Source organism: Megalops cyprinoides, chromosome 9 (genome assembly GCF_013368585.1).
Source record: "Megalops cyprinoides isolate fMegCyp1 chromosome 9, fMegCyp1.pri, whole genome shotgun sequence".
Lineage (NCBI taxonomy): Eukaryota > Metazoa > Chordata > Actinopteri > Elopiformes > Megalopidae > Megalops > Megalops cyprinoides.
The window spans coordinates 15,456,377-15,477,414 of NC_050591.1; the positions used below are offsets into that span (position 1 = coordinate 15,456,377).

Genomic DNA, 21,038 nt, shown 5'->3' on the forward strand with positions numbered 1-21,038 from the left:
AGTCTTTTTCCACTGATGACCCAAAAGACAGGAGAGACCGCATAAACATATGTCATGTGCAATTTTAATATCTAACATGTCATGGAAACTTAGTTTATAAATAAAGTGAATTGCCATTCAGGGGTAATAGAACAGTAAATACAACAGAACAATTCTCTGTTTCAGAATTTGATATTGAACTAATTTGTTTATTTGTCCTTCTATACATTGGCATGGTGGCTTCCTCCAAACAAGCCAGAACCGACCTGAATACAGTGGATAACTGCAAAAAGAGAAAATATCTAAAATGAAAAAATTAATTCCCTTGTAAGCACTATGTTTCTAATAATATAACAGTAGCCTTAGTGTTTTTGCTTTTTTGGAACTGAAAATTTAAATAGTACCTGATATCAGGGTTGTTTTTTGGTCTGCATTGACACCCTGTGCATTGATCCGGGCGTGTAGCCTATAGACAAATTCAGTCACGCAACTGATTGGTACGTTTACATCTCAATTTTCTCACTCCATCTCTCTCCCTCTGCGCTTTGAACCAGTTCTGCCTTTCCGTCTTCTTCCTCCTGGCCTTTGTGAAAAAATGATCTCCTTACAAACATCGACTGTAGACTAGCCCACTGACCTAACGTTCCTGTTCTACATTACATTGTTCATGTTTCATGTACGCAAATGACTGTTGCCTGGGCGACTACAGGTAATCGACCATGTGCATGCGAGTGTATCCACATCTGTGCCTGATTTTGAATTTACAATGTGGACAACCGTGTGTTTGTGCAGGAGTGTGAATCTAGTGCATGTACATATGCATCCGTCTGAGGGCCTGTTAGCCTGTGCACTGTATGTGTGTGTGTGTGTGACTGCGTGCACGCACATACAGGTTTGCTGAGTTTAGTGGTGGGACACTGGATCCCCACCCCCTGCAAACTACTGTCCTGTCACATTTGTCCTGAATAAAGGGAGATTTGTGTAGCGTGCACAGTGGTTGTGTCTGCTCTTCAGACATAATCCTGGGAAGTGGTCCTGTAATCCACCCACATTTTAGACAGTGCAAATTTCCTCACTGTTTCCATGCACCGGGAAACTCAAAACACACACACAAACCACATAGTCGATTTCATGTAGGTGGCCGAACTACATTGCTCTTTATAAAAACAACACATTGTTGTAACTATCTTACTGCACATCAGAATGAACAGTGGGGGTTGCCCGGGTGCAAGCAGATTTTCACAAGTTATCTAATATCAGTCATACCAGCAACATTATTTACAACAATATATACTAATGCATATACTACATATGCACATGGCACATACATTAGTTGTTTAATACAAGTTTAATCTTGGACATTTTGATGCACTCAATGTGGAACGCTAAGTATTTGCAAATCCTTTGTGTCCCGCGTGACAATGCTCCCTCGATAATTATTTTGGTGGTTATTACACCAAGCAACAGTCACCTCCGCGCTTCCGAGCTATGAGCCGGAATACCACTGGGGAAGTCGTGTTTATTTTTTGTTTTTGTAGCGGTTCCCCAGCGTCACGTGACGCGTGTGTGCACGTGTAATTGACAGAGCCGCTCATGGAGAGAGGGGGAGGGAAAGAGAGAGAGAGACGCTGGGGCGAGTCGCGATCGGAGGACTTCAGGCGAGGCTAAACTCGCTCCCCAGACCGGTGGGGCACACGCCGTGTCCCCGCGTCATTGCGACGGTCACTCCCCATGGTTACGCTGTTGTTGTTTAAAAAAATTACACAAAACGGTCATTAATAAATAGCAACAATTTTCACAGACAAGGGAGAGTAGATAAGATATGGGCAAGACTGTCCCGGAAATCATATCTACTCGCAGCCGGTCACGTACTGTATCTTTGCCTGCTACAGAGGTAAGCTGGAGAATTACTTCATTGCTTTTAGCGTGCATGTTTTTAAAATGCGTATGGGTTAAGGAGCACACCGCTAAGGAATGAATTGTTTTTTAAGGGACTGTGAGGCTGATTTGTTTTAAAATTGCCTAAATGATGAATTAAATACACGTTAAAGAACACAGTGGTTTGGTAACCAGTTCGGGGATGCATCTGGCTGACTCGCCCACCGAGCAAACCAAACAAATAAGTGCACGGAATGTACAGCTTCTAAAGTTATTCCAGTGTGTTGAAATGGTAAACCAGACACGTTCGCAAAGCTTTCGCAAGTGACCTTTACCATGTCTTACTTTAAGATTACTTTTAATGTTACCGCGTCAGCAAGCTATTTTTAAAATTGCTACATCAGAGATAATGACAAATACAGATAATATGTTTTGTTTTTTGGAACAGTGTTAACTTTGCAAACAAGAATCTTACACTCGAAGCAAAGGACCCATAGACCTTTCGTTACACACAACTGAACCCCTCTACTCTGTTGACGTTGATTAACAGCTGATACGCTCTGTGTACAGCACATACACTTTTCGTCCTTTAAAGTGGGGGAAAATGCATCTGTCCAAACTGTTCTGCAATAAATCATCTCGTCAGCTTGTCGCCTATATATGGGTTAGATGACTTACGAATGCTGTGATGTCGTAAGCATGCAGCTGACTGTTTTCTTTAGTATATCTTAGAAATACATTTCATGCGCTTTCATTTACATGGACAATATGGTAGTTAAAACATTCTCTTATATTTTAATTCTGCTGGTGCCTTAAACCGCATCTCATTTACCTTGCGTGTCTTATCCAAACAGTAATCCTGCACAGCTCTGAAGTCTTAAGCACCCGCTCTTCCTACGGACTATATGTGAGCGAATTCCGCCAGTAATTGGGTTATCTGATATCCTATAGGTACATTTCAATCTGCAAAACAAGAAAGAAAACAGAGAAGAATGATGTATGTCTCTTTAAAATGAGACCTTGCCTGAGAGAAAGACCGAGAGAAGTCTTCTTTTTAATATGAAACTTTCCAGCGCTCTAGTGCCGCTCTCCGCTCGCCGCGCCGCCAGTTGTGCTGCACACTCGTTTTTCAAAAGAGGATTTAGCAGAAAATGGGGAGAGGACGTGAGCTACGTGCGCATCTAGGACTAGACGCGATGAAATGGAGAGCTTGGAACACACGGACCTTTTAAACAAAAGCTCTTCACACGGACCCGAGAGCCTCTCTTCCTCGCAGGAGAAAAAGCATAACAGAGACCTTGTCCACTGCGCTGATACACCGATCCGACAGAGCATGGGGCTGAATGGGTACCCCACCGCTCCGGTGAGATCAGCCACAGCTGCGGAGCTACTGGCTGACCTGGCTTCTAAACCTGTCTCCCCTGGGCCAACAGTTCTGAAGAAACAGGTGAAGACTGGGCTGCCACTGTACAACGGTGGGCTCGTGTCCCCTGGAGCGACCATCGAGGGCAGCTGCAGCAGCAGTTTAGCACAGACGCCTGGTAGCTATGTGAAGGGGGTAGCCGAGACGCCGAGCGGCCTCGTGCAACCCCTCAGCAGACCTTTGGAAAACGGGGACAGCATGCCGCACGACAAATGCGAGCTCTTAATGAAAAGAGCAAACGGGGATGTGCTGTTTAGACATCTGCAAAATCAGCGAAGGAGAGGCAGGGAGAACGGGGACTCAGATTTGCTCGTAACAGGAGGGCCAGTCGTGGGCTCTCTCAAGGGGAAGACTTGCGGACCTGGGGATCAGCCGTCCCCTGACTGCAAAAGGAGACGGGTGGAGGGCGAGCAGCCAAATTCGGACGCGAGAGCACCGAGGGAACCGGCGCCGCAGACTGCCAGCGTCGACACCGGTGGCCGCCACAATGGCCTGCCCTCCAACAACCACAAAGCACACCACGGCGGGCAAAAGCCCGGCGACATCAGGCCCGCGCCGGACTCCACCCCGGGGCAGAAGGCGCGCACATCGCCGGCGGAGGCGCAGGCCCTCCCGGCGATGGCCAGCGTGGTGCCGGGGTGGTCGGCCGAGCGCATCGCCCAGCAGTACATCGTCCCCTGCATGAAGCAGTACGGCATCTGCCTGAAGGACGGCTTCCTGGGGCCGCAGCTGGGCGAGCGCGTGCTGAAGGAGGTGGAGACGCTCAACCAGAGCGGCAAGTTCCGTGGCGGCCAGCTGGTCAGCCAGCGGACCATCCCGTCAGGCAACATCCGGGGCGACCAGATCGCCTGGGTGGAAGGCTGCGAGCCGGGCTGCGAGAACATCGGGGCGCTCATGGCCCACATCGACGAGGCCGTCATGTACAGCGCCATGAACGGGCAGCTGGGCAACTGCGTCATCAACGGCCGCACCAAGGTGAGAGGGTGTGTGTGTGTGTGTGTGTGTGTGTGTGTGTGTGTGTGTGTATGCGTGGGAAGGGAGGAGTTTTGACTGGCATGCATTACTGTGGGTGGAGCATTGGAAAGTCCACCCCATCTTGCATATGCGTCACTGTACTCTGGAGAAGCTCCAACGGGTACAATTTTTAGGGTCAAGCAATTTGATCTGCTTTGACGCGTTGCTGTTTCACAACTTTTCTTGTGCATGCAGAATGGCATGGAACGTTCTGAAAAAGGGCATTTTGTTTATTTGTAGGGCCTCATCGCACTTAATGCATGGGGCAAGTGTAAACTTTGAAAAGCCTGAAGGTAGTTGAAACGGTGCAGGTCGTACTGACTGTTCTGTGTCAGGGAAAGGGCTGAATGCCCTCAGTCTGTGCACGTCTCTCAGGCCTTCTGCCAGCAGTTGCTTCTATAGTGAAAGCTCAACTGTAATATCAGCACTTTTGATCAGTGTCTCATTGGCTTTGAAGACTGCTTTCTCAATCTCAATCTCTGCCCCGTACACAAACAATGCATTCTTGCCACTCCACAAGTCAGGTGTGTGTGTGTGTGTGTGTGTGTGTGTGTGTGTGTGTGTGTGTGTGTGTGTGTGTGTGTGTGTGTGCACGCGCATGTGTGTGTGCATGCATGTGCATGTCTTTGAGGTTATGCAAGTGTGACCTACCACTGAAGTGCTGAGTACCATATAGTGATATAGTACTGGACAGAGGCATCCAGTCTGATTTCTGTGAGCATTTTAGGAACAGAGTCAGTCATCACTGAAAAGCCCCTGAATTTTTGTCAAGTGAAATAAGGTTGCAGAAACATTACATAAGAGTCTTTACAGCCTATCTGTGTCACTAGGTGTAGAGAAAGGTGCTAAAAAAATTGTTGGGTGTTCACAAACAACCTGTTCCTGTCAGGTGTGCCTTGATATTTGGTTCTGGTGGTGATGGTTGTGATGTCCTCACCCCCATTCAGCTGTCAGGATCAGAGCACAGTCACAGTTTGTTGGCTCCATTGTAAGTGACCCTTCCTTAAAGTCCATTGCTAGATGTCACATGGGTTCCATCACCGAGTGCTCAAAACTGCGGTTACTATTTCTGCACCGTTGGACTGTTGGGTCAAACAAAGGTCAGGTTATGGGGAGGAGACAAAGGTCTTCAGGCGCCTTGAAGACCTGCAAGCCCAGGTTTTAAAGGGGCAGTTTAGGAGGGCCGGGTGTTCCCAAACTGCAGTCCAAGGCCCTCAATTACTTTTTATTTGGCTGTGGCCCTCTTTCACTATGTGACATTCTTTCTCCCTTACTGCTTTCATTTGCTGCACACAGCTCTGATGGCATTATGGTGAACATACAGCACCAGTTCACTATGACCTTGTATCTTGAATTTCTCCTGATGAAACTTAAATAAAAAATTTAAATATATTAAAATAAATATAATAAAATAAAACTACATCTCTAAAACTGATATGTCTCATTTTGCAATACAGAACTCAATGCTTCTGCAAGAAATAACACTACATCTCTTGAACTTTCCCCTGACACAAGCATAGTGCTAAAATAGTTTGCAGAATAAGGCATATCAGTCCTAGAGATGTGGCTTTACTTCCTGTAGGAGTATTGAGTTCTGTGTTGCAGTGATAAAGCTTTTTTTCCGTAAATTCAACCTTCTCACCTCACTCATGCATGTACATCATGTACGCACTTTTTGTAGTCTTTTTAGCTACCTCAGAGTAGGACACGCATCTACTTAATATGTCTGCACTTCAGCAATGGTCCCATTTCTGTTTATGGTTTGTTTGTTGTACTAATATTAAGGTAGCTGGCAAGTAATATGTAAGGAACAGTGGAATTAAATTTTTTTTTTAGAAAATTAATGCAGAATGTATACACAAACAGCTGAAGTAGAACTTTCAGAACTGAAAACGAGGAGTAATGTTTTGCTGGCTAGCCAGCAAGTTATATTTGTTATAAAAGTTAATATAGTAAATCCTGCAAATCTACAAAATCCTGGTAAATCCTAAAGTTTGTGTGTGTGTGTTTATGTGTTTTAGTAATGTAAACACATGTACTCACGCATGTAGACACACATACCCTTTTTAAGGGAGGTTTATTCTACTTGAGCAACTGAAAATCCCCTTTTTATCTGGTTAGTCACTGTTTTTCCACCTGACCTGTGGCTAGTGAGTCATTCATTTAAAAGATGAAAGCACTTTTAAAGTTGAACATTTTGTGTTGCTACCCCATCCTACTCCACTCGGTGGGTCCTAGAAGAGCCCTGTGTCCTTCAAACCAGTTTTTCTTCTCCATGTTTTGCTCTACCTGCCTGCAATCACACGGCCATGACCTGGCTGTGACCCTCCAGGAACAGGAAATGGAATATTGTTATTCAGTTGTTATGTGTGCATGTGCACGTATTTATGTTGTTTCAAAACAAAAAGTCAAAAAGTAATGCTTCACATAGCACACGGTCTATGGGTTGCGGTCCAGAAAGAGGCTCCTGGGCTACCAGGAACAGGTCACATTAGTTCCACTTATTGGTGAACTGAATTAAGTTAGCAGTGTCCCCTGCTGCTGGGCACGAAGCTTTTCTGTGCATTGGTTTAATTGGTAAGAACCCCCAATACATTTCCTAAGGGGGAGGGGGAAGGATAATTTTCTCGTCATTTTTTCTGTGTAGCTATAAAACATATTTTGTGTAACATTAGTAGAACCTGAAATGTGATTGAATTGGTGATCCTGTTCTTAGCAGCCGTCAGCACTCATGCGGATGAGGGAGTTTTTGAGTTTGGATTCAACAGATCCAGGCCCTTAGGGACCGGAGTTGCTGTGATGTAAGTTGCGTAGTTGAGTGCCAGAGACACAGTGGAGACTCCAGGCTGAAGGCTGAAAAAAGCCTACAGATGCTGTAGCTGTCTGAGACCACAGGGCCATCATGATGAGTTCTCTCCCAGGGACATACGATGCTGTGCCCCACCCCACTACAGTGTAGGGCAGCGGCCGCAACAGAGGCAGGGCAGGGGTGTACCCTTGGGCATTAAGTCGGGGTTAGAGTCTGGGGGGGGGGGGGGGGGGGGCGGGGTAGCAGTGTGGGACCAGAGAAGGCTACAAAATCACAAGGTCACTGCACCAGTTCAGCTCCTCACAAAAAAATGACTCCCCCTTCTCTCTGCACCTTCTTCTGTCTTCATAGCCCTCCTTCAGTCTCTCTCAAAAGTCTTTCTCTGTCTTTCTCCTCTTTCTCTGCTTTGCTTTCTCCCCTCTTCCTTTCACCCCTCTTCCCTCTCTCTCCCTTTCCCTTTCTGCAGTGTCTTATCAGCTCTTTGCTTGCTTGTCTGCCAAAATATTTCACCCCCGTTTCCCTGGCAACAAGACACACAGAGCATTGCGGAGTAAATGTATCTTAATGCCAGTCCTCTGAACTACCACTGTACCCAGGTTTTGATGTGATGCATTATTCAAATGCAAATCTGTATGGATCATTGTTTTAACACAGAGACAGTGTTTTTGCTGTGGTGTCAAAAGTGTCTACAGAAAAAGGGAATTTACGCCCCGGGCATCTCTGAATGTCTGTAATCTTACAGTGTTCTGCTTCTTACTTTGACAGACACTTTCTGTTTTACCAACAAAGAAAGAGAATATTCCCTGGGCATGTCCTCCATCAGGAAAACTGATGTGGAAGGACAGAGAGAAGATAACACCTGAGTAACAACGGGTTTATGACATGAATATGCTGACCTGTCTTGGCACCGGTACACACACATTCACTCACACACGCACACACACACACACACACACAACCACAGAGGAGTCGGTAGACAGGGAGAAGCCAGCCAGCAGTGAGTGGGCAGACAGACATGTTAGAGTAGTCTGCATTTAACACGTCCAACACAACAAGACATTGGGATTGTCCTCTAGAGAGAGAGAAAAAGAGAGGGGGGAGAGAGAGAGAGAGAGGCCGCTGCCAGATCCACGTATTCAAACCACCAGCGGTAATCATAGTGTCTAGCACAGCTTTCCTGTAGAGGCCTCCCCCACAGGGCCTTGATACTGGCAGCCACAGCAAGCTGTACACTCTAGGAAAGGAATGAGAGAAATATTCATTATTGAATCATGACATTACTAATCCATTTGATTTGGATTATCATTCAAATGCATGGTAATTGACAAAAAATTGATACTGAATACCACATACATCATACTGAGCGTTTCTACTCTTTCCTAAACTTAATGCTCATTTTTAATGGCACAGCGATGGGCCTGGGGGGGCAGGTTCGAATCTCTTGTATGGCACTGCCATGCTTTGCCGGGGTGAAAGGACAGGTGTGACTCGGGGCACACTCTGTCCAGCCGGAGTCAACACCGAAACGGAGTAGTTGAGGAGTAGCCACAGCGGGAGCAGAGAGGGCCCAGCCGCTGGGTGTTGTGCAACGCCAGGTCATGGGGTTGTGAGTCACTTGGTTTCCCGGACGGGAGGCCCAGGATCAATGTCTGCGCACACCCCAACACTTCAACTCCTGCATTTGCGAAGCGGAGGTCGCGCTGTCTGGCGGAGTGCCCCTGTTAATCATTCCCGACAGCTACAATGAAACTGGAAGGAGACTGAGGGAAAAATATAGTTCTTTGGAAGTGGGAGCAGTATGCTGTTTCCTCTTGGAGTCTGAAGGAGGTACAGTAGGCTCAGGTCATGGGTTACAGCAGTAGACAGGTGTTGGAACAGAGAGCTCAGAGGGAGAATATCCTCTGTGAGGTAATCGCAGGCCTGGAGAACAGCCCCAAGGACAGGTGTATGCGGCATTGTGGAGGCAGATGTCTAATCCTGGCTGTCCTGGCCAAACAGATGGAATGGTGGAAAGCTCATAGTTTGTGTTCTGTTTTTGTTTCATGTGGATGTTTTGTAGTGGAACAGGTTTTGGTGGACAAGGTGACCATCGGAACACGATTGTAATTTGCCTCCAAGTAGATTTCAGGGCTAAATGTTATGGGGGCGGTTGTTGGAACATAGTATGTAACAGCTGATAAGCTGGTGTCCTGTGGTGACCACGTTGGACAGAAGCAGGTGGACAATGGTAGGAATGCTAGTAAAATCTGGGGCATGACTTTTCATCTGTTTCCTCACTAGTTTCTATGGGTAACATCATATCCCTGTCTATCAAAAGCAAAGCCTCTAGGTCCAGAAGGACTTAACATGAGTTACTATGTACTAGTTACATGAGTTACTATGTAATCACTACTGGATAGCTTTACCCCTTCTCTACTTAAACAACTACTTCTCACCTCATTTTCCACTAACACCATTGTAGATCATCAAAAAGAAAAAAAGGAACAACCTTTGGATTGTGAAGAATGAGTATTTATTGCTTTTACCATTGATGGAATCCTAACATTTCCTCATGATGCAATCAAAACAGACCACAATGATTGAACTTGCTTTTTGCGATTTAAAGGTTGCCCCTTTGTCTTTTTGGTATTTACTTTGCCTTTTGAGCAGCATTCATTGTCTGCCAGGTTTGCTTTTACTTTGTTTTGACAAGGTATTTGATGGACGTGCAGAGAAATAATAATGGGGACATATAATAAGCCGTGGCCAGACACACACAGGCATGCACGCACACACACACACACACATACACGCACGCACACTCCTGCTCAGTCAGCTTGTCATGTCCTCTCCCAGCTGTCTTATCTCTCTTAGAACAACAGTCACATTACTGTGACACTATGACATAATTCAAATGCATGCATATAGATAAATACACACAAGATATAAGTAATACAAGATATAAGAAATATTACAGTACATCAAAAAGTACACTGAAAAGTCCTTTTATAATTCATATCTTTCCGTACTGTTTGGAGCAGTAAATTCAGCAAAACACTACAGATACATATACATTACTGGCTCATACTTATTCAGCCATATCTAGTTGCCTCCACTAATACACAGATTTATACCCCTGACTCCCTTGTTGAACACCTGTGACATGAGGACTATGTGGAGAGGAAGCACAAGCAGAGCGCATGGAGTGAGGTGCCTGTACGCGATGCTCTCTCCCCGTGTTCTGTGATCAGTGTGACTCAGCTCAAGGATCAGCACCAGCGCTGACTCATCCAAGCGGATCAGTGCGCAGGGAGCCTGTCCTCGGTCACCGGGCTCTCCCACGCTCAGGTCCACGCACAGTGGCAGGGGGGGGCCTTGTGACAGGATGACGTGGCGCGGTGACGAAGGAGAGGGGGGTGTGCAGGGAGGGCGGCTGAAATAGAGGAAGAAGAAAGGAGGAGTGAGAGAGGGGGATGTGCAGGGAGGTGGCGGGAGAGGGTGGTAGGAAGGTAACAGAGACAGATGGAGGAAGGGAGAGGAAGGGTGAGGAGGACAAGAAGGAGAAACGAATTACAGTCGAGGGAAGAGGGGGGAAAGTCAGTCTTGGAGAGACAGAAGAGTGATGGCCAGGGCACAGGGCCGACAGAAACACTGGCCATAAAGCAGCAGCTCGTCAGGGCAGCAGTTTGTCAGATGTGAGAGAGGCCGTGGGAGAGTGCGATCAGAGCACCGGAGTGCGCAGCACGACTCTCGATCGATTCAGGCCACCCGGCTCTCCCTTCCTCTACCGTCCTGCTGACTCAACTTTGGGCAGAGAAAACCGCACAGCCCAGCCAGAATCCAAACTTTCCCCTGCTCCTCTTCTAGTGTTTGCTTGGCCTTATCTCACCCCGGTGTCCTCTCCCTTCTTCCCACAAAGTATCATGTTTTACCTTCCTCCTTCAACATCACATTTCAGAATGGTTTGTTCAGGCCTTTACCTTGGCTGAGATATTTATCTATAATTTGGTGATTAATGCAAGATGCCCTTTCTCTTGTTACTAAGTGCACTAAGTGCACAATTTGAATAGGGGATTACAGGCATCAAGTTGGAGCATGCTTGTCTTTACAGGTCCATACCTAGTCCAAGCTTACAGAGAGAGGAGACAGGATCTGAATTAGCCTAAATTCGAATTTGAGGACAAGCACTTGATTACATTTAATACTGTTTTATCTCAAGTGTTTGTTAGGGTGACGGTGTTGTTTAGGCTTAAGGCTAGGGTTGTGCCCTTGTTTATTTATGTGTTATGTAAAGCTAATTGTGGTGCATTATGTTCAGTCAGTGTAAAGCTTGGCTCTTGGCCACCATTTGGGGGGAAGAGCCATATGCATTGTGTGCGGTAAAAAAGATTGCCTGGACACCATGCTTTTACTACGTGCTTTAAGTCTTTATGACCCACTAGTACTGGGTCAATAGAATTAGAAAAAGCCCAGGGAAGGGTTTAACTGCCAAGCTTTTGTAAATATTCCGCATGTAAGGGCCATTGACCTGGTGCATATGCTTGATAAACACTTTATCTGCATTTCAAACGGTAGCTGTAAATTACTAATATTTATGAACTGACATTAGCCTTGCAATCTCCTGTTTGTTTGGCACATACAGAAAGGAACTCTGCCAGGAGTTGATCTCCAAATACTTATTAGCATTTATTTAGCATTAGTGTGTTTATTTTTTCTTTAACCAAAACCTTCAAATCTGATTACAAGCTTCACCCAGATATATATGTTGGTAAATGATAATCAAAAAAACAAAATACTGATACATTTTCAGAAAGCAGCTCCAGGGGCCCTTAAAGTGACAGCCTGCCACACAACTGCCAGTAGGAGATTGAAATGAAGCATCAGAATAGTAATTGAGGTGAATAGAAATTAACAAGCCTCCCATCCCAGACCTTGTCAACATTAACTGTAATGCTTTTCAGTGAGTTGCCCTTGAAGCAGGGCTGCACTCGGCTGATGTGGAATGACGTGTTAAATTTCCCATTTAAAAGGAGTGCCTCACTGTGAGACACAAGAGGCAGTCAGCCTGCTGCCTTATAACAAGTCCATTTTAATAAACAATGAAAATGAAATTAAACAGGGTTGGCTCCCCGCTGCCACTTCACCTCTGCGCTGACGTCACGTTTCCCAGAAGGCTCTCTCCCGGCGGGGGTTGCGCTTGCCGTCACCCTGCCCCGAACCCGGCGTAATTGACTGTCACCACGTGTTACTGTCTCCCTCCACCCACAGAGCCTCCACAATACCCCTCCCCACCCCTTGCGGGGCAAGGTTACGGGAATAGCCACGCCTTCCCATTCCCGCTCCTATGAGAGACACTGACCAGCCTCTGGCCGTTCCCCAAATACCTCCACAGTGACACAGCGACACAAGGTCGCGGCTTGGATCGGATCAGAACTTTGACCTTGCTGCTTATCGGAAACAGCGAGGCTGGGAGTGGTGGGGCGGCCGCTTTGATGGCGAGAGCGCCCTCGGAGCGACCCCGGAGGGAGAGGGGGGCCTGCGCCTTGGGATTTAGAGGACCTGGTCAAAGTTTAATCAGGCACTGAAGCGAGGATTGCTCGGTAATGAGCCTGGACGGAGATGAGTGGACGGCTCGCTGCTGCAGCCGTCGCGCTAGCTGGAAATGCTGTTTGGCCCTCGTTGCAGCCTAGTGTATGATTACAGCAGCATGGTTTCTAATTGACTCCATTCGTCTGTAGCAGGGCAACGGGTGCATTTCTTTGGAAGCTGTTGTGATCACTGGCTTAATTTTTTAATTAGCTTTTCTGTGATTTCGAGCCAATCAGAGTAGAATGTGTTAAGCGTGCCTTGGATTTGAAAAGCAATTTAACCTGTGATTGACAGATTTTCATCATGTATAATCTTAAGGTTCCCTTAAGCATCTTAAGGGTGGTTACTCACCTCCAGGTTCCACAATAAACAGGTCCCTTAAGCGTGTGGAGAAAATTTCTGCTGGCAAGTGCTGATCGGGATCAGTGTCTATGTTTTACATAAAATTATTAAAGTTAGGATTAAAAGTGGGTAAGCTGATGGTGGATCTGCAGTTGGTGGTAGAAAGTCCCCGAAACGGCTCTCATCTTCTCATGCCACGGCTGTGCTTCAGTTCATGCTACCCTACTCACCTTATACTCACCCTGAGACAGCAGACAGACCCAGGTCCTACTCGCCCTGTACCGGCCCTGCAGTTTACTCATCTTCTCCCTGCAGCGTGATCAGTGCTAAGATAAGCAGGGGAAGAAAAAAAGCTGCTTGTTTAGGCGGTGGGGGGATGAAGCGTTCTCTCCTGGGCCTGATAAGGCACTGACCGTATCTCTGCTCCTCAAACCAACACAGGAGCCCCGATGGTTTGAATTCCTGCCCTCCCACCCCCACCATGCAGGGAGTGCCTGGCACGCACAGGGCCACTGACACACCCCCCATCCCCATCCCCATCCCCCGTTCAACCTGGCCATCCCACCACCTGCCTCTCCCCAAGGAAGAGACATCTGTCCCAGCAAAGCAGTGAATGAAGTTGGCTCATTTTCAAGCTGGGCTACCAGGATGTAGCCCCTGTCTATGTCCAAGTATGATAGAGAACAGGTGTCATTTTGCACAAGTATAAATACAGACAAACCTTAATGTCTTCCATTGTACTTTTCACACAGAATTTGGAATACAGTGGTGAGCAAGTTGTGATATGAAGGTGTAAGTGGGTGTAATGGATGTTCAGGGAAAGGGCATTAATAGTGTGACAGTTAATCCATTACAGTTAGCACTATGAGAAGGCAGTACCTTCCCAGAATGTGACTCACAGCAGTCAGGACTGTTAATCTCACTGTTCTCAGTTCAGCCCTTAGAACAACCTTGACCTACTGAAATCAGCATCCACGTGTGTCTTTTCACCCAGTGTGCTCACTGATCTGAGAAACAGCGCATTGAAAATATACAGTGTGCCATTATAGTCACAAAGACAGTCTTAAACCTGTATGTTGAATGCAGAGATCTGAGCCTGTTCGCGTATGTCAGGGAATGCTCCACTCACACCGAGGAATGTGTACGCTGCTCTCTGGCGGTGCGAGGGTTAAGCATGCCGCAGAGAGAGGGAGCGGGGGTGGTGCCTGGCACTGCGTCCCCTGCATGCGGCCCGGGGGCGGGCTCCTTGGTGGCGGAAGCGCCCACAGCCGCTGATGATGCAGCGCTTTTCGGAACGCAGGGACACGGCTGCCATGCCCAGGCACCGCTTAAAGGCGCGGCGTCTAATTTTGGACCACAGGCACTGCGTGCGCAGTGCGCTTGGCAGGTGCCTCTGTCCACCCTCTCGGAGGTGCCGGCTCACGCTGGCGCTGTACCCGACCCGGAGCGCCGCTCGCTTAGAGAGACCCCGCCGTGCTGCGTTGAGCTCCCATTCATTGTTGTTCTGCCAAATTAAGGACGAAGCCGAAATGATTGTGAATGAACGCGCATGAGAGTCTGTGCCGATAAAAAAAAAGAGTTGAGTGCAGATGAACAGACTGTTGTTGGGAAAATCAGGTCTCTCCACCTACCCTCCTGCAGTCAGGTACAACAGAGCCCTCAGGCTTGGAAACTGTGAGCCCACCCCCACCCCAACTCCCATGATACATAACTGTTCTCACGGCAGCCATATATAGAGTAAGCACTCAGACTGTCAGCGATGATGGGAAGGAAATAGCCAGGAATAAAAAACAAGCACAGAGCAGGATTCTGACACCCTGCCTCCAAGCTTTTTATAGAGGGGATGGACGTGGACGAGGGGGAGCAGGGCCAAAGGGAAAGGTCAAAAGAGGTGACCTTATTTTCATGTCCAGCTGAACTTCAAGCGCCAGTGGACTCTTACCCCATAAACTGGACTCGGCTACATATCAGTAGATTGGCTCTAAAAGCTCAACCTAAGTCTCTAAAGACTCAAGCAGATTTAAAGGGGTTCCCCAGTGTCCTGGCCAAATTCCCTGTCAGGCTCTTTCAATCTGGCCATGTAAATATCCCCCAGTTTAAGTGGCCAAATAATTCCCTCCCTCTCTACCTCAGCTGTAGTGTATTGAGCCTTCTGGGCCAAAATAGCTGTCATGCATCTCCCAGGTGGGTGCTAGACAGTCGTGTTGAATCACGCATCATGACCATAAAGCACTTTGAGATCCTTTAAAAGGCCCTATATCTTTTTTCTAAAAAGTTTAGGTTCAGGTCTCTAAGCTTTTTCCCGCCTCTCCCACAGGCGATGGTGGCATGTTACCCAGGCAACGGGACAGGCTACGTGCGCCATGTAGACAACCCCAACGGAGATGGGCGCTGCATTACCTGCATCTATTATCTCAATAAAAACTGGGACGTCAAGGTACACCTCCTCACTCTTTCCTCATATGTCTGTTTGTCTTTCTGTCCTGTGTCTTGGTGTCTGGCTATTTGTCAGCCTTTCCCTTTATGTTATACTTTTTAGGATTGGCTTTCAATGCACACAGACATGACTGAACACATGCATATTATTTTACTGCAATATTACTCTATTGCTAATGAGTTCCCTGGAAAAACTAGGTTAACCACTCAAGGGAGTTTTTTGGTGGGTGACTAATGAAATTAAATCCATATCAAGAGATGTTGACTGAAAAATAGAAACTGAAAATGGATATGTAACCATATATTTACTGCAGCTTATGGACATTTCATGCCTTGACAGTTATACACAGTAAAACACTTCACTGAGCTGGTGTGTGTGTGTGTGTGTGTGTGTGTGTGTGTGTGTGTGTGTGTGTGTGTGCGTGTGTATATGTTCCCTTAGATTCATGGTGGCCTGCTACAGATCTATCCCGAAGGGCAGAACGTGGTGGCCAACATTGAACCGCTTTTTGACCGCTTGCTCATCTTCTGGTCGGACCGCCGGAACCCCCACGAGGTCAAGCCTGCCTACGCCACACGGTGAGTGACCATGACACAATCCTGACACACTAGGGTGCTCATTCAGCAGCGGTCAGCCACCCCAGAGGGCGCTACACCAGTGGAGTCCCAGTTATACCTCTCTGTTGCCCAGTCACTCACCAGCCTCTCTCAATCCCACCCTGTGGCCTAACCCCCTACCATCACCAACAGCAAGGGATACTGCACCTTTTTTCTTGTCACCACAGTCTTTGAGTTGTGCTAACTACTTAATGAATTACATAAATCCCTGACACTAAGAAGAATTCACTAAAGCTTGGTTTCCCCAGAGATGACAGATGCACTACGTCCTTCTTTTCACGGGCAGCTGAACTTGGAGCAAAACATGGCCCACTCATGGCCTGTCGCTGTAAGCCACCCAACAGCTCCTCTCTCTCGCTGGCGAGCCTCTCTTGCTCCCAGCCACAGCACTGTACCAAGCATGTCCCATGAAACCGCAGCCATCCCACCCCCACCCCCCTGGGCCTCCCACAAGCACACCACCCCACCACCTCGCACGCCTCTGCAACCTCTCACCCAATTAACCTCCCACTGCGTACAGAGTCAGAGAACCAGGGGAGGGGCGTGGCTTGCGAACGCTCAGCTACCCTCATGTGTTACAGTGTGAAAAATTCAGACTCTGTTGTAGTTGCTTTGGCGGCACTTGCCTGTTTTGACATGGTTTGAAGCTTCTTTTTTTTTTTTTTAGAAATAAACAGATGTTTAAAAATTCAATCCCAGGGAACATCACCTCTCTTCCATGTCTACCTCAGTCATCTGTTTTTGAATTGTCTGCTGTGTGTTTTGGCACATGAGTTGTGCTGAGCAAGAACATTGGACACTTATTAATTCTTTCAGTGGTAGCCCCCCCCCCAAAAAAAAGTGTTGAAAGGTAGCAGAGGGGAATGAGGGAAAGAGATATAGAGAGAGGGGAAGCAAGAGGGGTGAGGGGATGGCAGAGGGGATGGTGGGCGTCTCTGTGTGTGTCTACAGTGACAGCTGGGGGCCAGGGCGAAGCACAGGATGTACGTTTTTCCTGAGTGCAGGCGGCCGGTTCAATTGCAGCGCTCGCGTTCAGGGAGAGAGACAGGAATAAACAAAAAGGGCCCTGCTGGCCTACTGAATGCTGAACTCTCATAACCCCGTGTTAACCCCTTCCTGTCTTGTTCTGGTGTGGCCTGTCTCTAGCCGCTACAATCTACAAGCCTACAAATGGCTTTTCTGCTGCAGTGTCCTTTTTGTCAACTTTTACCTCTCCCTCAAGAGCATTTACTATCTTGTTGCTTATGAAGCACTCTTCATTCTTTCACATTCCAAATAGTCTCTCTTCTTCAGCCTGCCCTCTCTTTACTTTTCTCTATGACTGTCTCTGTTTTCTTACTGTGAGTAAATATTTGCAAGTCTTCAATGGGGGCTCACAGTAACCTGGGAATCCCGTGCTGAAATCTCTGTGATCTCTCCTGTGTCTGACAGCTATGCCATCACGGTTTGGTACTTCGATGCAAAGGAGCGGGCGGAAGCCAAAGAGAAATACAGATTGGGTGAGCTTGTGTTATTTTATGTACTTTTTTGAGAATTATACACATCGTATGTGTACAGTTGTTCATTTGTTCATTGCCACAACTCACAGCTTTTTACCAAAGATTACCTCAAGTTGTTACTGTAGATAATTATTTAATTTGTCTTACACAGCTGACTAAATAACCTCACTGAAAATACAGTCACTAATAGATACCGTATTAACACGCTGTACCTTTGTTTTGTACTGTATATAGGACTGTAAACCATAACTTCAGATTCATATTTTACTATGGTTCTTGGACTGAGTGTTTGACTAAAATTTCCCATCTGCCTCTATTTTTCTCTCTTCTTATAGCGGCTGGACAGAAAGGTGTTCAAGTGCCTGTCACGCAAAGCAACAAGACTTAATTCTGGCCTTGCTGGACGCAGCCAATCCCAGGAGTGTGTTCTGAAAATGTATGTGCCTACCTGCGTTGCTATTGGACAAACTGTTGAGGGAGACTCGCTGTCCCATTGTCCCTGAACCCCCTGCAGCCCCACCTCACCCTTCTCCTTGGCCCCACATTAGCTATGTGAAGATTACTTGGTTACTGAAGGAGAGGGAGTGGGGAATCAAAAAACATGGAGACAGCAGGTGGGTGCGGGGGGTCAGAGGCGAAAGTCAGAATCAAGCTCGACTGCCCAGATGCCCTACAGTGGAAGGGAGAGAGAACTTTTCCCTCTTCCATGATGTCAGAAGGGACCTTTGTTCCTTTGGGTTTTTGTATGTGATTGTTACAGTCATCATGCAGTCAAAAATCAGTCCGCAAGGGGATGCCTTCTCTGCTTGGTGAATGGCTGCATCGAGACAGTGGAACGCAGCTATCGGGCGCATCACAGAACAGCTGTAGTGAAAGGGTGAAAGTGACAATTGTGCATTTTTATATCTCTGGGGTGGAAACCCCCAGATCCCCACTTCAGACATAACACCCTCACCCCTAGATAAACACTATAACTCCATCCCCACCCCCAGTAACCCCACTTCCACAACAACCAGTCATCGAGACTTGTCATCCATACACTCAGATGTGGAAGGGTGTACTGGAGATCCCCGTCCGCCTCTCCTGTCCACATTTTTCACCCTCTCAAATCTGCTGTAAAGGGTCAGTCCTTGCTGGGATAAAAACTGCTACATACCTGTGGTCTCATTCACTTCGCTGCAGTGGAACTTCCTGTCTGCTCTTTGTCCAGGAGGAAGTGATGTCAGCAGGCTGGTGCTTTCATAGCATCATCTCTGCCACTCTGACTGGACAGCGCCTCAAGTGTAACGTAGACATATTCGTGCCAGCCCCTGTTTTGGTATCATCACTCTCTGACACGGACAGTATGAGCCAGAATCCAAGATCGAAGGTCCTGCTGTATTTAACGGAGACAGTGTAGCTCTCAATGCCAAAAAAGTGCTAGTACAGTGTTCTAACAAATATGCCTGAACCAGGTAAACGAAAGAATATAGTTCCATGGACCACGTGTGATCACGTGGACATTTCCTTTGTGAAAGTGCATTTCCAGAAGTTTCAAATATAGAAGTGTTTACAGACACAGACAGAAACACAGATACTGGTGCTCACACACTGGAGAATGTGTGAGTTGATGTGGGGGGTTGAGACCTGGTCTGTTTGTGTGTGTGTGTGTGTGTGTGTGTGTGTGTGTGTGTGTGTGTGTGTGTGAGAGAGCGTGTTTGTGTGTGTATGTATGTGTGAGAAAGAGACTGTCCAAGACAGCATATCTGTGGGTGACCACAGGCTGTCGGGTTTCTGGAACCAGTCAGCCTTGCTCCATTCACGCAAAAGCTACATTGCCTGCTACCATGGGAATTGGAGCCTCAGCAGTCAGAGGGAAGGTTATTGCTCGCCCCTGTCCGTCTTAAAGGCTTGTTTTCCAACCCCCCTCTCACCGGGTTTGATGTGGTCAGAGAGGTTCTTTTTACTTGTACCTGAACATGTGCCTGTACTTGTACCTGTGTTCATACTTGTGTGGTTATGTATATCTGCATTTCTGGATGTGCTGATCACTGTGCGTCTGACTGGTGATACATATTTAAGCACCTGGCTTGTATCACTGGTGCAGAGAATGGTTCCTTACACCCCTAAGATGAGATCTCTCATCTGAGTCTTTGCCCTTCAAAGCACTTGAACCCCCAATGGATATTACTCTCATTGTAAGAGTAATTTAGTTTTGCCCTTATAATCCACACTTTACACAGAAGTACAAAAGTCCATAGGGCTTAGAATAGTCCCGGTTTATTTATTTTATATTTGAATTATTGGCAGATGCTCCTGTACAGACAAATTTACATTTTATTTATAATCCTCTCTTTTGGCTGGATATGTATAGAAGCAGTTCAGGGTGACATACCTTGATAAAGGCTACAACCATGCACCTGAGAATGAACCTACAGCCTTCAGGGTAAACTCCAGTTACTCTTTGAACTGCACCATTATGCCACACTAACTCCTATGTTGGTGTTTGGATTGTAAGTGTCCCAGTAAAAACAGCCCCCTGTTGTCTGTAAATGGATACCCAAACACTAGATACCAAGAAGGTCTCCAAGCTACTGTAATTGATAGCCAATATCATTTTACATGTCAACACATACAGTTCATAGCTATATACATGGAGCCATCCATATCCCAGTGCCAGTACTATGTAATCTATCAGTGGTGGCCAGGGGACTGGCCATGTATCTGTATTTCTATTTCTTCAGTGTAGCATTGATCACAACCAGCCTTTGCAGAATACTAGAATCTTAATTGCAGTGGAAAGACAAGCAGTGCTCTAATCTATTTTTCCTTAAAATAACATTAAGCTAGATACGTGTGCCTCCTTTAATTGCATCTGTAGCTTAATTAAATAACTCCCCCCCCCCCCCTCCCCGGGGGGGTGGGGGGGGGGGGGGGGGGGCCGTGGACAGGACAAAGCAAGCCCTAAATGGACAGTCCCCAGCCGCTATTTTTGGGTCACACACAGAGAACGGCAAAGAGCAGACACAGCGGGGGGCAGGGACAGGAGCCTTTAACACAAAAGAGCAGAGCCAGGGGAGGAACTACGCTTGTTAAAAAAGCACTCTTAAAAGCACTGGAGAGATTCACAGAGGTGTTATGAGGAGTGGGGGGGGTATGGTCATGTGGACTGTTCTTCTGTCATGTGCCCTGCAGATTGTCATTTAAAGAAGAAAAATGCACTTTATTGTAAAAAAAAAAAAAAAACAAGGAAAAATGACAACAAAAAATGCTTCAAAGCTGTGTATATTATTCAGATGCAATAGAAATTTGAGACAATGGAAAAAAGTGCTTAATTTTTTGAATTTTGCAATATTTAATTAAAGATTTTTTGTACATCATGTTCTAGAGTCACATTCACTTATGGGGTTGTCCCTCTTTCGCCACAGTATACGTGTGCTTTGTGGTAGTACTCATTGTGGTAAGGTGCCAGACAGAGACAGCAGGAAACTTG

At 46.8% G+C, this 21,038-nt stretch overlaps 1 protein-coding gene across 2 annotated transcripts; it reads left to right on the forward strand.

Moving 5' to 3' along the window:
* The first annotated feature begins 763 nt into the window (after window positions 1-763).
* Window positions 764-20,062, forward strand: egln2 (egl-9 family hypoxia-inducible factor 2). Of its 2 annotated transcripts, none has more exons than XM_036536103.1 (6): window positions 764-1,873; window positions 2,712-4,255; window positions 15,331-15,450; window positions 15,892-16,028; window positions 17,499-17,566; window positions 17,902-20,062. In XM_036536103.1, the coding sequence occupies exons 2-6, from the start codon at window positions 3,059-3,061 to the stop codon at window positions 17,952-17,954; spliced, it is 1,575 nt and encodes a 524-aa protein (XP_036391996.1). In that variant the 5' UTR covers window positions 764-1,873; window positions 2,712-3,058; the 3' UTR covers window positions 17,955-20,062. The 2 variants fall into 2 exon arrangements, with proteins under 2 accessions (XP_036391996.1, XP_036391997.1); XM_036536104.1 differs by having other exon boundaries at window positions 2,809-4,255.
* Window positions 20,063-21,038: the final 976 nt, after the last annotated feature.